Source organism: Carassius gibelio, chromosome B1, assembly GCF_023724105.1.
Source record: "Carassius gibelio isolate Cgi1373 ecotype wild population from Czech Republic chromosome B1, carGib1.2-hapl.c, whole genome shotgun sequence".
Taxonomy (NCBI): domain Eukaryota; kingdom Metazoa; phylum Chordata; class Actinopteri; order Cypriniformes; family Cyprinidae; genus Carassius; species Carassius gibelio.
The window spans coordinates 3,671,426-3,695,385 of record NC_068396.1 but is presented as its reverse complement, the minus strand read 5'-3'; the positions used below and the strand labels follow the sequence as shown (position 1 = coordinate 3,695,385).

The 23,960-nt window shown below is 36.2% G+C and overlaps 1 protein-coding gene across 3 annotated transcripts in view; it reads right to left on the bottom strand.

The window, feature by feature from the left end:
* Positions 1-23,916, bottom strand: part of LOC127948840 (FERM, ARHGEF and pleckstrin domain-containing protein 1) — a 65,924-nt gene extending 42,008 nt beyond the window's left edge. The window contains exons 1-2 of one of the 3 annotated variants that reach the window (XM_052545610.1): positions 23,416-23,916; positions 15,746-15,935 (exon numbers count right to left, since the gene is read on the bottom strand). In XM_052545610.1, the coding sequence (XP_052401570.1) occupies positions 15,746-15,919 (174 nt within the window). In that variant the 5' untranslated portion in view covers positions 15,920-15,935; positions 23,416-23,916. The remainder of the gene's footprint in view (positions 1-15,745; positions 15,936-23,415) is intronic. The other 2 variants (XM_052545612.1, XM_052545611.1) reach the window with 2 other exon arrangements.
* Positions 23,917-23,960: the final 44 nt, after the last annotated feature.

Here is a 23,960-nt window from a genome sequence, read left to right as displayed (position 1 = left end):
TATTCTAAATGTGTTTCTATGCAGCTGTTTAGGCTTTGTAGAAAATGCACAAACTATTTGTGGAAACTACATTAATATTTTCATACACGACTGAACAAATGACCAGACAAACACCATTACTGAAATCCAACATAAACATCTGAGCTCTAACAGCTTAGAGTAAATCGGGGTAAATGAGGCAGAATGATGGGGCAGAAACATTTCAAACTACAGCTGATGAAGCCACACTACAAAACTAAAAATAACAAGATTTACTCAGCTGTCGTCCACAAACAGCCGTATCGAGGTAATGAAGAAAGCTCTAATAGGATCTGACAAAGCCTTCAGTCTATGACGGGTGTGTGTGTGTGTGTGTGTGTGTGGATGAGCGGCGTATGATTACAATCGAAGCCCATGCGTTATTTAAAGCCACGGTCCCATCATTAAAATGCAGCGCACATCAGTGAGTCTCTAAGGTTATGTTAATCATGTTGTGCACAAATGAAAACTAATGAAAACACAGCAAGTCACGCTCTCAACTAAAGTGGAGATAGTGGACTAGACAGGGAAAAGCCTGTGGGTAAATCGCACATTATGGGCCCATCATTACCAAAGATGGACAAATGTGGAACCAGCGAAGGAGCGCAGCTTCTGAAGTGAAGAGTTCATCATTCCATTCTAATGATTACATTTGTCCCTCAGTGTGGGTAGCCAAAAAATATATAAATTAAATTTAAATATTAAATTTATGCATTTAGCAGACACTTTTATCCAAAGCAATATATACATATAAAAATATACATATATACATATAAAAAAATAATGTTATAAAATACAAAAATATGGATTTTGCATTCACAGCTACCTGAAATAAGTACTAAAATAAATAATATATTTTTTTAAATAAAAAAATAAATAAATCAAAGCTTTAAAGAAAAAAGAAATTAATTTTAAAAGAAATTAATAACTAAATGAAAGTTTAAAAATATACAATAAAATTAAATAGGGAACAATTAAAAAAAAACACTAGAAGTGAAATAAGTTTAAGCATTAAAATTACTAAAAATGAAAACCTAAAACAATTACAGCTAAACAAATAATAGTAAAACAAACAAAAAAAAACTACTGATATAAACAAAATTAAAATAAAAACAGAAAAAATTTAATTCTAAATATTTACAGATGCTATAACAGTACATAAATAACATTAAATTACATTCTCACACTGCATCGTTTCCATTGGAGTTACAAATGTTTCCAGATATGATTACCTTCAGCTTAAATAAATTACATCAATATGCAGTATTAATATAAAACTGCCTGACAAATGCCCCAACGATTACAAGCCAAGAAAAGGTGCTCGCATAGTTCAACTCAATATAAAACTACAACCAACAAACACAAGCTCTTCATACAGAGAAACAGAGACACACGTCTGTTCTTTAGAGAGAGTTACAGCTCATTTTAAACAAACCAGAAGGTTTAATGAAAAAAAAACAATCAAAAGGTCAGGTCTGATGATGTTTGAGATCACTCGCTGACCTCTCCACAGGATTCAGTTAAACGTCTTAACCTACAGCTCCAGAGATCCAGTTACTCTCTCATCCCCAACACCCAGCCTGTGAAACCCTGTCAGTGTGGATCCTGACACCAGAGAAGAAGACAAACGGGAAACCTTCAGAAATTCAGCAGCAGATTCCAGGAGTAACTGGATATTCAACAACAGACGGCATCTGAGGAAAAGGCAATTACAGCTCATCTAACGGTCATATATCAACAGATCTCTAATAAATTCAGAGAGGCGCTATTCAAACCAGAAGAGATTAATATCATATATCATTATCCTGATTTGGTCTTATATTCATGTGCATTTCAGTGCATCTGGATTGAAAAGCTTTGAGTAAGTCAAGGGAAGACTTTCAGAAGACGGATCAAACTGGGAGAAATGATGGGTTCAGAGCTGAAGATGCTGTTAAATGTGAATCACAACACTGACAAAACTAAAGCCTGTGAGACTCGTGAGGACCTCACCACTGAAGGCCAGATATGAATGATATCAGTGGTCCAAGATAACAGCAGGAAAACACTCAAACCAACTCATATTCACAATATATAAACTAGAAACACATTAGAAACAGTCAATTAGACGTGTTTTCTGCTCGCTATATGGACCTGCTACCTTTCATTTAATTTACACACAAAAACTAAAAACTAATGTTTTGAACCATGATTGATATTTAATAATATTATAATTAAATATTAATTGTATATACAATAATATATTTAATATTACATAAATGTTAAAATAAAAATTTTGTATTATACTTTTATATGGATTATGTATGGAATCATGCAAAAAAAAATACAACAAAAAAGTATATATTATATTATATTATATTATATATATATATATATATATATATATATATATATATATATATAATTTATTTTTTGTAGTCTTTAAAAAAATTATGCACTTTGGGTTTTCATTTGTTTTTAGTTTTTCAGTTTACTTTTGGTTTATATTGCTAATGTAAATATTTCAAATGTGTTTAATGTAATACAATATATTTTATTTTTTTATAATCATTATTATAAAAATCACAATGGAGAAAATGAATGGGAATATTATTTCAAGGGTCAGAAATTGAGACAATTCTGCACTAACCAAAGGAATGCAATTAAAACATTTTTATATGCAGCATATTCTTTATAAAACAGTATGCATCCTGCAGTTTTCCAGAAGCAATGGTGCTGAAAGAGTGTGCACTGATACTCCGTTAAGCGGTTTAGAAATGTAAACACACACACACACACACACACACACACACACACTCCACAAGCGTCTCTGATAAAGGCCAGCAGTGAGGTGAAGTTCTGTCTTGAGATTCTCTTTCATAAGGAATTCATTGGGTCACACGGCAGGCTAGTGATCTGTTGAGCATCAGTGTGTGAAGCGTCTGTCACTCATTACCGGCCGCTCAAACACTTCCCAAAGCAAACACTGGAGCGTGAAAGAGCTGCACAAACACTTCAGTTATTAAAGCAAAATACTCAAACCAAGGGGAACGTCAAAGTTGAATCTGGATATACTCAGGATAGTTAATATAAGAGGGTCCTATTGTTATTTCTGCAGTATGCATTCTGTACACTGCACATAACATTTTATTTTCCTATTATTTACTCTGTAATTAATACCAAAAAAAAATTGCACACACAAAATAATAATAATATATATATAAGTAGACATTGTGCAGTGATAAGCATTCAATCTGTGTACTATATTGTTATTATTTTGTATTTGTAATTCAGCATATTGCTTCCAGTTATCTGGAGAGAATATCTGTAAATGTAGTGTGAAATATGTCTCGACCCTGATGATGTGATGTTAAAATATGCCGTTATCACTTCTGCTTCATTTGGCACACAGGAAATGGAAGGTCAAGTTGAGTGCACTGCATTATGGGACACATTATACCACACAGAGCGCACTTGTTTTGTACATTTCAGCAAATGTACTGTATTAACACATACAGAAAATGTGCATATGGCATTATTTTGAACACGCAACCAGAAAACACTGGAGTACTGTATCCCAGAAAGCAATGCACTCCACATGATCATTATGAACCAGAAGTAATATCAGCCATAATTTGATTAAGGGTCAAAAATGTAGACATTTCTGTGCTCACCAAATGAATGCAATCACAGCATTTTTATATGCAGCATATTCTCTATAAAACATATGTATGCATCCTGCAGTATATAATGAGTCAATGCACTTAAAGTCCCTGGATGATCTGCAGCAGGGTGAAGTGTTCTGGTTTAAAGCACAGGAAACAGCAGGATTACATCAGACCAATGACTGATTGTGTGAAGCTGTGAAACCAGTCAAACAGAAGATGCTTATTTGGCCTCTTTATCCCGCGCTTCAGCCAAATCCTCTGCGTTTTCTCAATGAATCGGCCTGCGATGAGAGCTTGTGTTCTGGGTCCTGTCCCATACATGGACTTAGAGCAGTCCTAAAACAAGAATGCATTTTGGTTTTAAGCAAAAATTAAAATTAAAAAATGTAAATTAAGGTTTGTGTTTTGCAAATTTCATTTCATGCTAAATGTTACTGAGCTATTAAGTATGATACGTATATGAGATAAGTATATAAATAAGTATTTATAATAATATTAATAATAATAATAATAATAATAATAATAAACAACAACAACAACATTATATTATTTAGTTTTTAACATTTAAATAGTAGTTACATTATTTATAATATTTATATATTAACTAAATATATATTAATTTAAGAGATCATAAATAACAATAAAATACATAAGAAATAGAATTATGTTTTTTAAAATAAAATGTTTTGTGCTAACTGTAACAGGTATTTAAAATGATAATTATGAGTTTCATTTAGCATATTAAAAATAGATAATTATTTTAACAAAAATAGTTTAGATTATATGCACAAGTATATAAATAAGTTTTTAAAATATCAATATAATATTATTTTGTTTTTAAAAATAATATTAGTTGCATTACTTATAATATTAATATATTTACTAAATCTATGTATTATTTTAAGAGCATAAAATAAAAAATAATTTATTTATTTAAGTTTAAATATAAACAATTTAAGTTTAAATATAATTTAAATTTAATTTAAATTAATTCAAATAAACAATTTAAAATTTAATTTAAATTTAAATAAATTAAATTCTAATAAATTAATAAAATAAATTCAAATAAATGAAATAAAAAATTAAATTAAATTAGCTGTACCATTAGACCGTGAGTAAATAATTACAGGTAGCACAGACTCACTCCTGGGTTAAGTGTCTAATCATGCTGAAGACAGCAGTACACCAGCGCACTGCTTAACACCAAGCTGTTTTCTGTTTCCCCTCGTGGTCTGACATACAGCAGTGATTTCTGCTCATTAGTGTCCGTCTGAGAGGACAAGAGCCCTCCGGAGCCCAGCGCTCGCCAAACTCTCCCAGACGCGTCTCGCAGAAATGTGCCCTACACATGAATATTAATAACCTTCCCTCCGAGCCGAGCGCACACAGGTAAACTCTCACAGCAGAAGTCTGAGCTTCCTCAACACCACAAGAACTTCTCTTCAGTTTCCGTAGCAGACACGAATGTCTGTTTTAATAACGAGAAATTAGTATGCAACACGTTTATTCAGTTCACACCCACCATTAACATGACTTTAAGACATTTGTAGGAATAATGTGCACTTATGAAGCACTCACAGTAAGACAAGAACATGTTTTAAGACAATACAAAAGCCTATTTTAATTTTATATTGTCATCATTTCCAAGTCAGATACCAATTATTCTCCAAATGTCACGTCTTTATCCAAAAGCTCCAGGTCTCTTTCTAAGAGGAAAGAATGATAATGAAGTCAGAGCACCACCCAAACACATTCATGCATACAAACAGATAACACCAATCCAGCGGGGACGCAATTTCCTGCTCATAAATAAAAACCACTGAATGGACCCAATGTATTCAGAGGCATGAGATGACCAGCCCTGCCCCTGACCACTTAAAGACACGTCTCTTTGGGTGGGAACAGATTTTTGTGGTTAGAAATGTTCCTTGAGGTCACATTTTCCAAAAAGAAACACTCTCCTATGTGGAGGACGTTTTCAAACTTACTTCTAGAAAAAAAAAATGTTTGAGGAATAACTCCCTGGAAAATTTACATTTGCTACTCAGCCTCAGGCCATCCAAGATTCTTTAAAAGAACAAAAAAGATTTGTAGATGAATCTTTGTCCTTGGGGATTTATTAAATGCAAGTCGATGGATGCCAGCAGTTTGAGAGTAAAAAAATAAATAATTTAAAGGAAAGACGAGATTAAGAGCTCTTGAGGATATAATGAGTTCTTATGAAGCGAAACAATCAGTCGGTGCAAGAAACTGAACATTATTTATTATCGGTTCTCTTTAGTGAACCAGTTCAACAATTCAGACTGAAGCGTCTGAATCAGTTCTCAATCAAAACTCACTCAAAACTCAAACAATTACAAAATTGAGATAATTAAATTGTGATTGTGAGAAAATTCAGGACAGTCACTCCAGCTGAAAATGAGCTGAAAAAGCAGCAGGTTTATGCAAAAAGGTGATTTGATGAAGACTAGTGCATTCACTTTATATATCCTTTGAAAAACATTCACATTTCATATCTTTATAGAGTGTTTTAATAATATAAATGCTTATATTATGTCATTGCGTGATTGTGTAAAAGAGCGAATCAGTTATTTGAAACAGTTCATTAAAATGAACTGTCCGAAAGAATCAGTTTGCAGAAAAGAATCAGATTTCAGGTTAAAATGTTGTAAATAATGTTCAGTTTCTTGCACAGACCGGTTGTTTCGCTTCATAAGACCTCGATATATTGTTAGGAGTCTCAAAGTGCTGGTAGCCATTGACTTGCATTTAATGAATCACCAAAGGACAACAGTTTCAGCTAAAAACCTTCTTTACTGTACTAAAGAATAAATGTACCTATATCTTGGATAGCCTGAGAGTGAGTAAATCAACAGCGCATTTTCATTTTTGGTCGACCGATAAAACCCTTTACAACAGGTGAAATTATCCTGTAGACATCGAGACCGAAGACTTTTCACCCTAGAAAGCTCTTATGGAGCTCCTGCTCAGAAATAAAGGGCTTGAGGATCTGGGCTGGACCGGCAGCAGCGTTTAATAGGTGGCTTGATTTTTCCGGTGGTGCTAAATCAAAGATGAAAGCAGCGAAGAGGAGTGGAGCCGCTGCGGTCAGCCTGCGATGATTACTGCCGGAAAACACCAATTACCAGCACGTCACAATCACCACAGGATCACAAACACTGCTCCTTCGACTGCTCACGAATCAAACGCTCAGGAAATACTGATAGCTGAGCGGAGTTTAAATATAAACAAAGGGAAATTGTTAATAAAAGGAAACGGGGCTTGAAAACGAGAGAAAAAAAAAAATAGATATTAAGATATTAAGTGAAGATCATGTTCCATGAAGAAATGTTATACATTTCCTACCATAAATATATGAAAACTTCTTATTAGCAACATGCATTGCTAAGATCTTCATTTGTCTTCGATTTTCTCAGTATTTAGATTTTTTTTGCACCCTCTGATTCCTGATTTTCAAATAATTGTACATCAGCCAAGTAATAAGCCATACATCAATGGAAAGCTTATTTATTCAGCTTTCAGATGATGTATAAATCTCAATTTTGAAAAATTGACACTTAAGACTGGTTTTGTGCTCCTGGGTCACATATAAGTATAAAGTTGGATATACACTTGTATAGAGAGCTGTGTGATATAAACAAACATGCAACTGAGATTTAATAGATATTACCAAAATGTTATGCTACTCAAAATAATTAAAAGACTGTATGATCTGGAAAACATCAACTTCATGTAAAAATATCTGGTAATTTGCTGCTTGCAATGCAGTCTTGATTTCATGTGCAAATTAAAATGCAATAACGCAAGCGCTTGGGGGAAACCATAACAACACCGCTATTATGAACAGAATGAGGTTAGTTTTTTTATATGTAGATATCTGAGCAATAACACACCTGACACAGACACCTGAAGAAAACTGCTCTTCAAACACTGAAACAATCCCAGCTCTTCATGAGGATTATGTGTAATCAGAAAGACATCGGCACGATTTGAGCACATTCCATCCAGTGTCAACATGATCCCATTAGCAGGAATTGCGGCGGATCGGAGGGGCAGGAACCAGACGGGATAGTGGGATACTGAGGGGATTAACCGGCGACAACCCAGGCCTCGGGCTTCCCTTCGCTTCCAGAGATGATTAACACATTCATGAGAGCACACTGCTGCATTATTCATCAATGATCCACCCAAAAACCAGCTTCTCCATCATTAGCCACATGCATTATTCTAGCTTTGGTGTACAAGATGGCAGGGTTTGGTGCATTAAGATGGGAATGTGTGTCAAAACAGCTATTATGATGATCCATGACAGGCAAAATGTACTTAAGTGCAAACATTTCATAGCTCTTAAACAAACAGATGGCTTAGAAGTTTGCGCACAACCACTCATCCCATTTATTTCTCATCTCTCCTATGGATAAAAGCCATAAACGGAAAGTCAATAAGACCATTTCTGTGCCATACAGATTATAATATGATTTTTTTGTATGCACTGCAAAACCAATACTACATTTGATAAGGTGTGTATGCAATCAAAAACACACTGTAATACCATTTCCCAAAATGCAATGCACTAAACCATCCATTTCCTGTGCAACATATGAACTAGACGTTATATCAAATTCTTGACCCAATATCCGTCCCAACAAAAATGAACTTAAAAAATGCAAAGTAGACATATTTATTTCTGAAATGATAACTGAATCCCAGTTGCATATGGTGTAATAAGGTCGTGTGACATATATATATTGCAGTCTCATTTTTGAAGCAAGTGAATGATCAAATTAAGGTGCAAATAAAATGAAACATTAAGCAAATTGTTGCATCAATTTTTAAAAAGGTATTATTATTTAAAAAAGTGGTAAATCGCTTGTAAAAAAAACACGTTACAATAAGGTTTAATTAGTTAACATTATTTAATGCATTAAGTTCTAAACTCACTTTTAACTTCTTTATTTTACAAATAAAAGTTTATAAATTAAATTTTATAAATATATGTATATTGTAATTGATCAAAAGTGACAGTAAAAGACAATTGTTACAAAATATATTTATTTGAAATAAACTATGTCTAATCTAATCAGCAAGGTTTATTAAGCAGTAAATCACCATATCAGAATGATTTCTGAAGATCATGTGACACTGAAGAATGGAGGAACGATGCTGAAAATACAGCAGAGCATCACAGAAAAAAATTACACTTTAACAGAGATTCACACAGAAAACACCTACTCTAAATTGTAACATCTCAAATTTTACTGCATTTTTGATCGAATAAATTCAGCCTTGATGAGCAGAAGACAATTCTTAAAAACATGCAAATAATTGAGCCCCTGTCATTTCTCTCAGTAACAGGATTTGAGAAACTTAAGGAGTGCTTTGAGAAAGACATCATCTTGTTTGTGGAGCATCTTTGCTAGATGTTGAACTTATATGAAGAGTTTATAGCGTTTGATGAATTAACGATCTGTTAGATCCTCCCTTCACAATGTCAGAGGTCAGGAATGAAGGATGAACGTGTTGAACAAACAGATGAGAGATTATCTGTCCTTTACTCTGCCACCAGCTTAATCGACGCTACGCTTGAGGAGCTGTTTCCAGAGATCTTCAGGAGAAGATTTAGGAGGAGGAGGAGGAGGTTGTGTCCCGCGGGTCGACGCTTTCTCTCGAGGGGGTCACAGCGGGGGCTCAGTCATGCTAGCGGCTAGTCCTTACACACAGCTTCATTCAGAGCTAAACGGGAGCGTGACGCGCTGTACAGTATTATTAGGATCAGTCATGCTTTTAAACAATACGCTGTGAAATATATATTTTTGAAGTTGTAAGTGAAAGATCATTGAAGTACATTTTTAACAGAAAAAAAACAGTAGCTAGAAATGTAAATGTTTAGTTTAATGCGTTGCTGTTAGTTAACTTGTTTATTTATTTATTTGAGGACAGCCAGAAACCTAGGAGTTGTGATGGATCATCAATTAAGCTTCACTGACCACATTGCTACAACGACCCGGTCCTGCAGGTTTGCCTTATACAACATTAGGAAGATTAGACCCTCCCTATCAGAGCAAGCCACACAACTTTTTGTCCAAGCTCTTGTTCTCTCCAGACTGGACTATTGTAATGCTCTCCTGGCTCTTTCTGCATGTACTATCAAGCCTCTGCAAATGATCCAGAATGCAGCAGCGAGGGTTGTCTTCAATGAGCCAAAAAAAGCTCATGTTACTCCTCTCCTCATCAGGTTACACTGGCTACCAATAGCCGCTCGCATCAAATTCAACGTCTGATGCATGCCTACAAGATGACCACTGGCACGGCACCAACTTACCTAAACTCACTGGTTAAATCCTATGTGCCCTCCAGAAGTTTGCTCTCTGCAAGTGAACGAAGCCTTGTGGTGCCATCCCAAAGAAATTCAAAATCACTCTCACGGACCTTTTCCTGGACTGTGTCCAGCTGGTGGAATGACCTCCCAATCTCAACTCATTTTCAAGAAACCTCTAAAGACTCATCTTTTTCGCCAGCACTTAACCACCTAACACTAGCACTTACCTTTTCTTTTCTTGTCTATCATATTCTTGGAAAAAAAAGAAAACATCCTGGTTATGTGTTCTGTACTAGACTAACTGAGATTGTCATGGCACTTGTATACTGTTGTTGTTCTCTTGTTGACCTGACTGCTTCTTTGTTCTCATTTATAAGTCGATTTGGATAAAAGTGTCTGCTAAATAACTTCAATGTAAATGTAGATAATGATGCAGTGTTCTAAAAAAAGAAGCTAATGAAGTGAGAGAGTACACATACAATATCAATAACATATTTATGTCATTTTAATGCTATAGCCTCGTGTAGATATTTAAAGATGGCCATTGTTGAATTTATGTTAAATATCATTAATATAAGGAGCGGGTAAAATGGATTGTTTATGTAGTAAGGTCATCTGTCACGGCATCTGTGTGTGTGTGTGTGTGCGTGTGTGTGTGTTAGCGCTGATGTTGACCTGTGAGACAGAAAACCTCTGCAGTCGCATCATCTCACATCTGAATAAGTGACAGGGGCAAAGTACATCTGATGTTACAGGCTCACAGCGACAGCCACATTTACTGGCTACAGCAAATCACACAGGCATCCAGTTTCAGAGAACACACACACACACACACACACAAAACACCTGATACCACACAAACAGAGAATCACTCCCAGATGCAGTAGATCTGACCCCGTTCTAGCGAACATCAGACTTCTCTTCAACAGTAAATTATAAGCTTTTACAGTAGCATTTACACAAGTTTAGGGATTTTCTGCTCACCAAGGCTGGATGTATTTGATAAAAGTACACTAAAAATGTGAAACATTATTACATTTTAAAATAGCGGTTTGAATATATAGTTAAAATTCGTTTCTGTGATGTGTCAGCATCATTCCTCCAGTCTCCAGTGTCACATGATCTTCAGAAATCAGAATAATATGATGATTTACTGCTCAAGAAACACAATCGTGCCGCCCAATATTTTTTGCTAAAACTATGACACGTTTAATTTTTTGGGATTCTCAATTCAAATGGAATCTTTTGTAACATTATAAATGTCTTAATTGTGACTTCTGATCAAATTAATGTGTCCTTGCTTAATAAAAATATTAATTTCAATCTGTAGGTGCCAGGTTTGGATTGATGCCTTTTATTTTGAAATTCACTTTCAATCTGTGATGTCACTTGACACAGGTGCATATTATCTGTTAGTTTGTGTGTAGTTAGGAGGTTAGGAAGGGAGCGAGTAGCTGGGACTGTTGACCGTCAGAGTACTCTGTTGACCGTTTTCATTTCATTTCATTTCATTTCATGTTTTGTTTACTTTACTATTATTCAATGCAACAATAAATCACCAGGATTTGCAGTGGAAACGTGTCATCATTTACTCCCTCTACTCAGTCTCTTAGCGGTTACTGGCTGCTGCTACACAATCAAAAAACAAATCTTACTGACTCCAAGCTTTAGTCATCATCACAGTGCTTCGCTACAGCACTCAGGATATCCTGTCTGATGGGATCTCAGTGAGGAAATCCCAATGGTCTTGGCACAGTTCCTGTTTCCAAGTTCACAGAAGTCACAAATCTACAGCTTTTAATCATGCAATGTTTTATTACATTTTTATTAAAATCTAATTTAATATAGACTTAATTTTATAAAATAAATAAATATTTCTTTTTTGTAAATAAACACCACGGTTTTTATTCAGTATCTTTGAAAATGCTATATAACATAGCAAATCAGCAGAGAGAGATTAGACTGCAAAAAAGCTATTTTCTATTTTCCTAGAAAACCATTTATAATTATTCTGCATTTATAATATTTTAAGCCATCTGGATATGGAATAACTCATTTAATTCTGCTAGTCTGCAATTACGAGCCCACGTTCGGCAGCTGCTCATTGTCTAAATAGGTTTAATTAAAGTGTAAAACTAAACTGCAGCTTTTACAGAGACATAAACATTCAGTCTGCTTGCACAACTCTTTCTGAGTTGGTCTAAAGTCAGCTAGTTTGTTTTGGTTAGCGTGCACCGCATCGCTCTTTTTACCAGAGTCACATGGGTGATGTGCAGTTTCATCGGGTATCTATATTCTCTGGTTTGATGAAAAAGAAAGAAACGCCAAGTATTTGTGTAATGGAGGGTGTGTCGTGATGTTTGGGGAAGTTATTGGATGCTTGGCGTCTGTGGTTTGCTTCTCCATGCAAGACTGTCATTTAGAAATCAACCAAAAAAAGAGAAAAAGAAGAAGTATGGTGGTCTGTATTTTTAAACAACATTGCTATCTGGTATTTTTAAACGTATGGAAGAATCTCACAAACATGTGAACAACATATTTAACCCCAAAATATACAAGAAAAAATGTATTTGCATAAAAAGGAAGCATTATGTTTTTGCGCTGTAGCCTTACTGAGGATTTAGCACCAAATTCTAGAATAATAAATGATCTTGACTAGACTATAGGAAACGCAGCCACTGCATGACACAGACACGGCCTCGGCTCACATTGGGCCCAAATGAGTTCTTGTGTATTTGCATATACAGATTGTGGCGCTATCTGAACCTGCATTATTTACCTCCAGCGAGCGTATAGCTGATGTTTCACTTCACTGCCTTTCAATTTGAATTTCTGGAGCGACGTCCTTTCAGAAGCTCTGAGGCTTCACTTCACCTCGCCTCTTTTGTCAAGGTTTATTTCTTATTCAAAGAATTCATATTTTATTCAAAGAATAACCTCACAGTTGTGTCGTCAGTACAGATGAGAGAATTACATGGTCTGATCACTTTAACTTCATTCACTTTTACTAACATTTCTGGCTTAAATATATATATACTGTACTTTATACAGCTTTTTTTAGTCAAACATTAACCTACCAGCCCAGATCTAAAGCAGTTAGCACTGTCAAATCTAGTCAAGATAAGTATGATAGATAAGTATGAAACTAGTATAAACTAGTTCCCACAGGAAATCAGCCTTTCCAATCCCAGCATGCTTCTGTCGTTGAGACTAACGAAGGCCAGCCAAAAGCATCCTCACAGCACATATCAAACATCTCAAGCGTCAGGCCGTCTTATCTACATGACTGCGGGAGCTTCTATTGCATGTTGTATGTCATTAGACTGACATGAGCAGATAAGAAGTGTGCTTCGCCTCAGCCGTCTCGCTCAATAGCAAAACCTGTATTTCTCCCAAAGTCATCAAATATACTGTGCTTTCACATGAATACAAAAACAGAAATACCAAATTTAAACCTATAATAAGTGGATTATGATTAGAGGTCAATAGATTGATCGGTTTTGCAGATTTATCGGCACCGATAATGTGGGAACGATCGGTTATCTGTAAAATCCATATGTTACATTTTCATGGGTCAGTACTGCTTTTAACACACATTTACACATTATATATATTATAAAAGTTCATAACCATTTTATTTAGAGTGTTATGTATTTTTTCATTTATTATCCACTTTAATCGGTTACTTAATCGGTTTATCGGCCAGTCTGGTCCAACCCAGTTATTGGTGAAAAACTTAATCTACTTCTAGTTGTGATCATTCGTTTATGTTGATTTATTATTTTAATTTATTCCCCATAAATTGTTTTAATAAAAATAACAACCTCAATGTGTGTGAAATATGAAACCCTCCATCCCTGATTCCTCAGAGCCACAAGCTTACGATACATATTTATGATTTCACACCTCTGGCCTTTAGAGGACTGATAAAGTCTTTCATCCTTTTTTTTATCCTTTTGATTCTGAATTCTTGCCAGAGAGGATCTATGCTGTGGAGGGTGTTTCAGATTCACTTTAGAAATCTGGAGGAAAACACCGTGGCTTTCAATGGCTCAGTAGGAAAGTAGCTGTTCCAGGAGATTTCTGGGAAAAAGAAGAAAAGAGCAGCATTCTTCCCTCGGATCAGCTATGAATGTATAACACCTTGAGTCCAGGATTGACATTATAATAATAAACTTTTTTTAACTATACGTTTGCATTTTGTGAAGAAAGTATGCTGTGTGTAATTGCTTCATCTATAGTTTTTTTTAACATTTTTTATATCACCCACCAAAAAAATAATAAAATAATTACAAAATAATATATCTGATATCTAAATATCAGTTAAAACCACAATAAAATAATGCAGCATATTAATAAAACTAAAGAAAACCAAAATAATACTAGCTCACAAGTTCAATTCATGCTCTTTTCAAAAATATTATATGAAAATATGATATTAAATATGAACAAACGGTGAAATAAAACAAATTTAAAAAAAAAGCACAAAAGTTTCAAAAAATTCGCTAGAAATATAATGATTATTTATAAGATTGTTGGTACAGTAGATTTTACTGTTCATTCAACAGTTAGTTATAACACTTAAACAGCCATGGTTAGCAGGAGGTTTATTGACTGATGCTGATCTTAAAATGACCTAAAGAGTAGAATAGAAAAGAATGCTAAATGAAGTAAAGGCTACAATCATTAAAAACTAATTAATCCACTGATTGATTCCAACAACAGGCTAAAACCAAGTACGCCTAAATCAAACAAATCCAAAAGAGCGGTCAAAATCCCTGCACACTGAAAACAAATGAAACCAGACTGGAGGTGATCCGTTTCTCCACGCGTCAGGTGTCACGTCTGGACGGAGACTGATTGTGAATCGCCTCAGGAAACCAAAAATCAATTCAGTTAGACTTACAGCGTTTCAAAACAGGAACTGCCATAGAACAGGAGCTCAGTGTTTTATATGCCTTATCTCGCTGTTAAACAGCATCAGGTGGATCCTGACTGTCAATAACCGGCCCTCAGGGCATCACCGGAGAGCTGGGTGTGCCTCCAGCCACCAATATACATTTCACAAAGCCCAGAAACAAAGAGTCAGGTAACAGAATGAGCTGCCATCCATTCTTTTTCACTTCCGCAACATGCCTGAGGAGCTTATGGCTCCCTTGGTGGCGATCAATGAGGGCATTTTCTCATTGAAGAACCAGACTGAGCTTTTCAACATCATTAACATTCCCTAGGGAGCTTAAGTGACGAAACAGGAGGGCAAGTGAACACAAAAGAGGCTAAACTTGAGGTGGAAAGCATCAGACGCTTTAGCATGTTTTTGCTGGCCTGCTGAGGTACACGGCCAGATCTAAACACTTATGAGCTTTTTCACACAATTAAACCAAAAATAATAATAAATTACTTGCTTCCTGCCAACAATTTGTAAGAAACATAATACAAATGATGCAATAACAAGTCATTCAAATAGTAGTATGCAGCACTGTTGTCACATGATTTCCTTACATTGTCCACTGTTGTCCTGTCTTATATGCATTAAATGCAATAAATAAAACACAATGCAAATCAATAAAACTGAAGGCAATGCATTGAAAATAAAATGTAATCGAATGCAATAAAATAGTTGAAATTAAAAATGCAATAGTTCAAACAAAGTAAATCAAAATGCAATGCAATATAATGTCATGCAATGCAATAGAAAAAACAAAAACAAAAAAAACACAGAAAGTAAATAATGCCTTACTGAGATTTCAAAGACTTCCTGAGTGTCATCCAGCATCTGGACCCGGATGGAGACCTGTCTGCCGGGGGGCATGGTGGGGGGCCGCTGACCAGGCTCCAGCGTACTGATGCCCATGCTCTCAGGGGCCCCAAGCCTCTGGCCCGCCACTGAGGGACGCTCCTCTGGCTCCACCATACTGCTGCAAACCTACCTGACAACACAAATTATTGAAACGTTTATACAAGGTCCAGAACACACAGACTCTATACTTTCCTCTAAAGCTGGTCTAGTGATCGCTACAGACGTTTACAAAGTTTTCCTTTTTACAGCTGGAATTTAAACCATGCGCTGCCCTGGAAAATGCCAAAGGAGCATGGAATGATTTATGATTCCTGAAATGTGTATTTCTGCAGTAAACTACTTGTGCTGCTATAGCAAATTCTCACATTCTCCTCACTCTGCCTGACTGCTAGTTATCCAAATAAACACAGATGTTAGTTATGACCAGCTCAAAAAACCATTGGTAAAGAAGTGAACCATTCAAATCAACCTGGAACCAACAGGTCAGGCAAATTTTGTAGACATACTTGGTGATTTCAATCCCATTTTAACCTCTGCATTGTAATTGATGCAATGTAATAAAAAAATGAATGCAATAAAATGCAACAATATGCAAAGCATTTCAATGCAATGCAATGCAATGCAATGTTATGTTATTTAAATTTAATGGAATTTCATGTAATAAAAGATGTAATTTAATGCAACAGAATGCAATGCAATAAAAATGCAATTCAGTGCAGTAAAATGTGATGCATTTCAATGCAATAACATGCAATGCGATTCACTGCATTAAAATGCATTGCAATGCAATAAAGTGCAATGCAAGTCAATGTAATATAACAGTATGCAATTTAATGCAACTTCATGTAATAATGAGATGTAATTCAATACAACAAAATACAATGCAATAAAAAAAAAATCCAATTTAATGAATTAAATTGTATGCATTTCAAAGTAAAAAATGCAATAAAAAGAAATGTAATGCAATTCAGTGTAGCAAAATGCACTGCAATACATTTTTTTTAAATGTAATAAAATTAAAATGCAATGAAATGTGTTGTATACATGTTTGTGACTGAACTATTATACTTTTAGAAAACCTTGAACTCAACAAGGTTTTTAATACTGTAGTGACAGCTTAAAGTCAAACAATAGGCCCATCATCTCTCACCACTGAAAAATCAGTGTTTATGGGTTTAGGAAATCATTAGGAAGGGTTTAGAGGCATTAAATCCAGGGATTTCTAACCCTAAAGAACTAGATCACACACTGTACCTCCAAGATAATGACTGGATTATAAGCTAGCGTGGTTGAATGGGCAATCATTTTAACCTTCCACTTGTTTTGGAAACATCAAGAAGCAGAAATGTTCATTAAAGATGGGATATTCCTTCAAATAAGACACTAAAACCAGAACTGTCCTCATGCTAGCCTGTCTTTATGAGACTTAAAGAAATCTGCCCACTTACATCTAAACCCTGTTACAGATGTCCTCCAAAATATTTCAAAGCATGCTGTTTTAAATGACTATGTTTGAAGGGTCTAAATTATACAGAATTATATTTGACTGTAAAGTAAACAGCACTTCTATTTGAAGTAACTGGAGCGCTGCCTCCTCCGTTAGGAATCGTCATTCACCCTCAAATAAAGGGTTATACAATAAAATTTTAATAGAGTATTTCAGTGAACATCAATCTATCAACAGCAACAATAAACCACAGATTTACAGTCTTTGCTTGTCGGCAATTTGGCAAATGTTCTGACAATGATGTTGAGTATAAACAGGAAAAAAATAAAAATAAAATGTATATAATATTTTTCAGATTTTGTCTACCTCACACGCTCAATCCATTTACACTCATTTCGTCGTCTATTTCTTTGACAAAGCACAATAAAAGCAAACATCTGGTCATATTGTTTCTAAAATGTCAGTTACTTGATATAGCCGTCTTGCTTATTGAATTCCTGAATAAAAACAATATCAATATTCAGTGCAGCACCCCTCGTGCTTGGGAGAGACGTATCGTATCATTCATCTGCCAGCCTGTTCTCTAGACATCAGCCAATCAAAAACACAAGATAAAAACACATGTGGCTGCATGTAATGAGTTACAGGAATCACAGATGGAAAATGAGCCAAACCGCACACACAGCTCAGCAGATAATCAAACTCTCAAACGGTGCGTTTGTATCAAAGAGAGATGAGAGGCCGTTTATCCGCTCCTAGCACTGAAAAGAGTCTCCTATGATAACCTGAAGAGGTTTCTATGGAGACGCCACTTTCAATTCTTCATCAGGAACCTCAGAAGTACACTACAAACATAACATAACAGGAACATGTACAGTAGGGCTTCCTGCTGTTTACAACACACACACACACACACACACACACACACACACACTGCCATGAGGATCTGCACACTAAGCAAACATGACACTGCTGCATAACAAAGCATCAGGATTCAATTCTACATACAAAACATGCAAGTGACAGGAACATTAGGTCAGGAAAAAAAAGAAAAAAAAGAAAACTGACGTATATTTAATCCGAAATTGCAAGTAAATAAACAAGTACCACCAAGTACCATTGAACTTTACATGAAATTTGAAGTAGAAAGACTGAAATAGTATGTTCTTATACTCCAATCTTTACAAAATGAAATGCAATGCAAAAAATAAAGCAAAATGCAATAAAGCAAAATAAAGTGCAATGCAATGAAACAAAATAAAATGCAATGCAATGTTATAAAAAATTAATAAAAATAAAAATGCAAAGCAATGCAAAAAATAAAACATACAATCAAGCAAAACAAAATGCAATGAAATGCCATTAAATGCAATAAAATAAAATAAAATGCAATAATATAAAATTAAAAGCTGAAAGCAAACAGTGCCAGAAAGAAAATACAAGACACATTGAAAAACTATTGATGTTGAATTTACTCAGAAAAAATACATTTCACAGATTTCAGAAAAAAAATAACACACACACACAAAAAATGGAAATAATATTAATCTTTTTTTTTTTTTTTTACCTTGCAGTGTAACTAATTCCCAATGAAAATGGGCAAAGACTGCAGAGCAACAGACTGCACAGACTGAACAAACTCCGTGACTTCTCTAACACGAAACCGCACTGACTGACTCTCAGATCCACACACTCAACTCTAATTTGATTACCAAAGAATCACATTCCTCACCAGCACTTAGACGTGTGATAGAGAGACGAGTCTGGACAGATTAACAGACATGAGGGGGGTTACACATCTACACCGTTAGAAAACCCATTTGATTCAACCTACACGAACCACCATCCCAAAGACCCGCTGAGTCCATCTGTGGCATGATGATACGAGTAGATCCAGAGGATGTGATGTTAATGAGGTCAGAGCTGACCAATAGAGCTTTGTTCATCGAGAGAACAAGAGAGCGAGGGAGATGTTCACTGTAACAGGAGCTTGAGTTGACTTGATCTTCTGTGTGACAAAGAGGACTAGATGATGAAGAGAGTGAACGGGACAGAGAGAGAAAGACCAACAGGCTCCCATGAAGTCTTCAGGGGCCGGTCCACAAGCACAAACACCGCAATAAAGGGGCCCATTCTTTCCTGTCCCAGGCCGAAGTTACTGGTTACACACATTTAAACTGAATGAGTAATTGAGAAGCGGCTCCTCGGGGACCATTAATCCCCCCCGGCTGCAAGTTTCATTACCCGCCCAAAACCCACTCGTTCGGGACAGAGACTTGAGGGTCTAATTTATGCATAAACCAATGAACCTCTGCCGCTTTATTAGCAAAGCCTCACTGTACCGGAGCGGCCCGGTAATTACAGACAGACCGATCACGAGAACAATCCAAACACAAACGGCAGCGAACAAAGACCTCGAAAGAGCTGGATTTCCATTCAAACCAGAGCCATTAAAACCCACTTACAGAAACATGATGACAAATGCACTTTCATTATCCTTAATCTTCCTCGTGCTATCTTTAGTTCACCCATTTTTAACAGGCCATTTGCAGAAGAAACTCCTCTGTTGTTGGGTAAAGATTTTGTTTTAACCATGCGCTGGTTAGAAACACACTTGACAAGAAGCGCACCGGTTACTGGTTCAACAGGTTGACCGAGCTTCTTCTGCTTCACCAAGACTTTCTCACACTCCAGCTTCTGCTCAGATCATCTCAGAGGAGCTTCGTTTATGTTTTCTCAGAGCTCATAATCTCTCCCAAAGGAGATCGGACAAACATAAAGATGAGGAATCACGTTCCCATAGCAGTGTTTCTCATTTCAGCTGCACTGAGAGATGGACAATCACTGAAACGCAATACTACAAATTACATTTTTAATTTTTATATTTTCAATTAGTTGTTCAGAGGTTGTAAGTGAATTTACATAACAAAAATGTACCAAAATGTTTTTTTTAAATGTTTTGCGTACAGGCAACTAGGACCCGAAGGGATGAAAAACTACTGCAGACTTGGCAACACTGGTTGGCCTTTACTACACAGAGCCGAAGTTCATTGACAATCTACACAAACCGATTTCAAAATCGCAGACGATTCATTGCAGATTTTAAAAGTGATTTTGTGTAGCTGGTCCATGAACTACGGCTCTGTGTCGTAAATGCCGCTCCACCTGAACCAGTGTTGCCAAGTCTGCGGTTGTTTTTTGCACAACCCTAATATGAAGAAAACAGCAGTGAAGAAAGCATCAGAGCAGAGTGATGTGAATGTGGATGTCACTTGACATTTATTTATATAGGCTAACACCAAACAGCTCTACAGTATTAAACATGAAAAAGCATCGTCAGTTTCAGTAAAAATTACAACTTGATTTTCTACTTTAAAGCAGCTCTATATGTATGAAATGAATATGCATAACTATATTTTAACGAACTGCAAAAGCTGAATAATTGATCAAAGTCTACTGATTAATTTGTGTGAGCAACAAGTCGATTAATCGTTTTAATAATCATTTGTTGCAGCGCTACATATGATCCCTGTTCAAGTGAATCGACTAAAATCACTCTGAATACACACATATACATCCCTACAGACTGAGCATGTAACATGCATGTGCACGACTTCAACCTTCACAATAATGTGCATTTTGGTTGTTTATATGGAGATGATAATTTGCATAATAAAAAATAAAAACATGCACTTTGAAACCAGTTTAAAAAAAAAAAAAATTTTAAGTTCCCAGACGCCATTGACGAGTAACAGCACAGCCAAAATGCTTAAAAAGTGTGTTTACTAAAGTGTTATTATATAAGAGCATCCTGATACAGTGCAGCACATCTTTCTATAGCTGTCCATTAGCAGGAAGTGTCTCATGCTAAACCATCACAGTAAACTCTGACAAATGAGTGAAACAGAAACCTCTGCAAGCAGGCCACAAATGGGAAAGTTTTACACAAAGAAGGAACCACAGAAGGAAGGTCACACACAGATAAACAGCTCGTCTGAGACAAGAAACAGGAAGTTCTCCGGGAGCGAAAGCTATCATGTGTCATTAAAACCAAAGTGCAAACCTATTTCAGTAGCAAGTTGCTAGTCAATGATCTCATGGAGGGTAAAACAGGGTATGTGATGGCTTCCCAAACTTTTACTTTATTTAAACACTCTCACGCAAACAAGCTTTCTTTATCCATCCTATACAAACACACACACACCCATCACAGAAAACAGCGAACGAGGAACACAGTGCGTGCAGCGTGGGTTCGTTCCCAGACTCTCGCTCGGCTAGTTAACCTGCCTTTCAACTTGTTTGCCTGAAAGTTCCCAGTGTTCATTGAGGCGCACGGAGTGAAACAGAGGCTTCAGTGTGAGACAGACTCAACATACACATCTGAGCGCATGGATCAACACCGCAGGCTCAGGGCCTGATGGGAAGAGAAACTCTGTGAAGCAGACTTTGAGGAGGACTCATTCTATCGCCTAGTGCGACCCTGATCATAATGTCTAAATACTAATGTTTGCAAAGCAATACTTAAAATTCCTATTGGGATTAACATGCATGACAATGATTGTACTCAAAACAGACAGGCAAGTTTTTCTTTGCATTCACATGGATTCAAATAAATGACTAAAAGTGCTACATTAAACCACGGCCAAGTAGTGCACAACACAACAAGATCACAAAGAAAACAAGCCTCAACACAACAAAATTAGCACAACACAACAGAAACAAGCCTCAACGGAGTGGAAACAAAACTCGCAACATAACATAAAAAAGTCACATGGGAACAGAAGAAAGTAGCAACATAATAGAAACAAGTCGCAACAGAGCTAAAATAGCACAAAACAACCAAATCAATCCTAAGTGTTGTAGAGTTTTAGTTGTGTTGTGCACCACAGGGCCACCGTAGTATTATCAAGGCATGCACACATATGAATTCCTACAGACTGAACACATAACAAGCTTACACATGATATCACCATTTTCACAAATTTTCATGGAGACAATAACAGTAATTTTTCCAAAAACTTGCACTTTTGAAACCCATTTCCAAAGTTTAAGGCCCCCAAAACGTTGTCGTGTAAATGAACAGCTACAGTGCATCAAGTTTTCCATTTTTTGTTGGAGTTGGTTGTGCAGCTTTGGTTTTAAGTGACAAGTACACACTTTACTGTGCATGTCGTGTAATGAGGTTCTTTTGACTAACCATCTAGTAATTGCCCACAACCCCCTACACACACACACACACACACACACACATTTTTAACAGAAATAACAATAATGAGTAAATTTCGTATTAAATGTCTATAATTACTGCATGAAATATTGTTTTGATTTTTAAAAACGGGAAATATGAAGCTAAACTGTAGAAATTATGATTAAGTGGTAATTTTGCTAAAAGACTTTGGAAATCCATGCCAATGCGTGTGTTTACAGTGGGCCAGCAGATGTAGGTTATTCAAGTAATCCCTGAGGTTCAGATGTTACTAGGTTAAGCTGTGTTGACTGTGTTTGTGTGTGTGTGTGTGGTTTAGCCGAATCAAGAATTCAGTTGACAGGGAAATTCCATATTGTCCAGTACAGCCACTTAAAATACCACATTACGTTAAAAAATAATGCAATTAAGAAAAGGCATGTCTATGCATGTGCTTCATCTATTCATATACCCATACATCAATGTGATGCGTTGCATTAGTTAAAAAGCAGGCTGAGGATAAAGCAATGTGACCATGCTGTGCTAACGCCATTGTATGGATGATGTTATCCAATAACACCATAAAACATTTACTATGGTAATGCTATGTATTTGGACAAGGGTCAATGCATTCTTGGAACTACCTCAGAGTGCATTTAAATAAACTAGCATCACTGTACGATGCATACTTCAAATGTACTTTTGTAGAATCAAATAAAACATGGTATCACCATAGTATTTTTTGCTAGACGTGAAAGTACAACAGAGTAGTGTAAAAGCACTATGGTAAAGCACTATAGTAAATCTTTGAGGAGTAGAATCAAACGATATGACGCGTGGCAACAGCTGCGGCGCGATTGATCTAATCGTGTAGCCATGGGAACCGCTACAATGTATCCAGCGATCGTAAGATTAATAGTTACTTTTGCTCGCAGCCGCCGGTTTACTGCGAGCCAATGAAACAGCGCAGAATCTCACCTTTACTGCTGAATGAATCCTCCTAGCGTCCGGATAGCTCCGTCACGGTGTCGTTAAACGATATTCCGCGGGAGCAGCGCGCAGAGCAGCGGATGGAGTCGCGTTAAATCGGTTCGTTCACGGTTATCCGCGGGAAGCGCTGCAATCCACCGTCTTCCCAGACGCCATGACTGAACTGATCCCAAACAGTTTTCATACAATAAAACACCGCCTCCAGCCTCAGCACTACAGCCTCGTGAGAACAGCGCCCCCTGGCGGCGGAGTCGAACTACACCTGCTCGAGTCCTCGAGGCTGTACGTTTTTGGGAGACACCCCAGTACCATAGTACACTTGGAAGAACATTAAAGTCAAGTCAAGTGGTACCTCATTTCATTTTACCAAGGTAAAAAGCCACATTACATTTTTACAATTCAAGGAGTATAAAATCACAAGTGATTCTTTTGATAATCTACAATTTATACTGTCTTATAAAGAACTGTGATGAGTAACAGCGCCACCATGCTGTGGATGCGTCACTTCCCTTCAAATAAATAAATTAATAAAT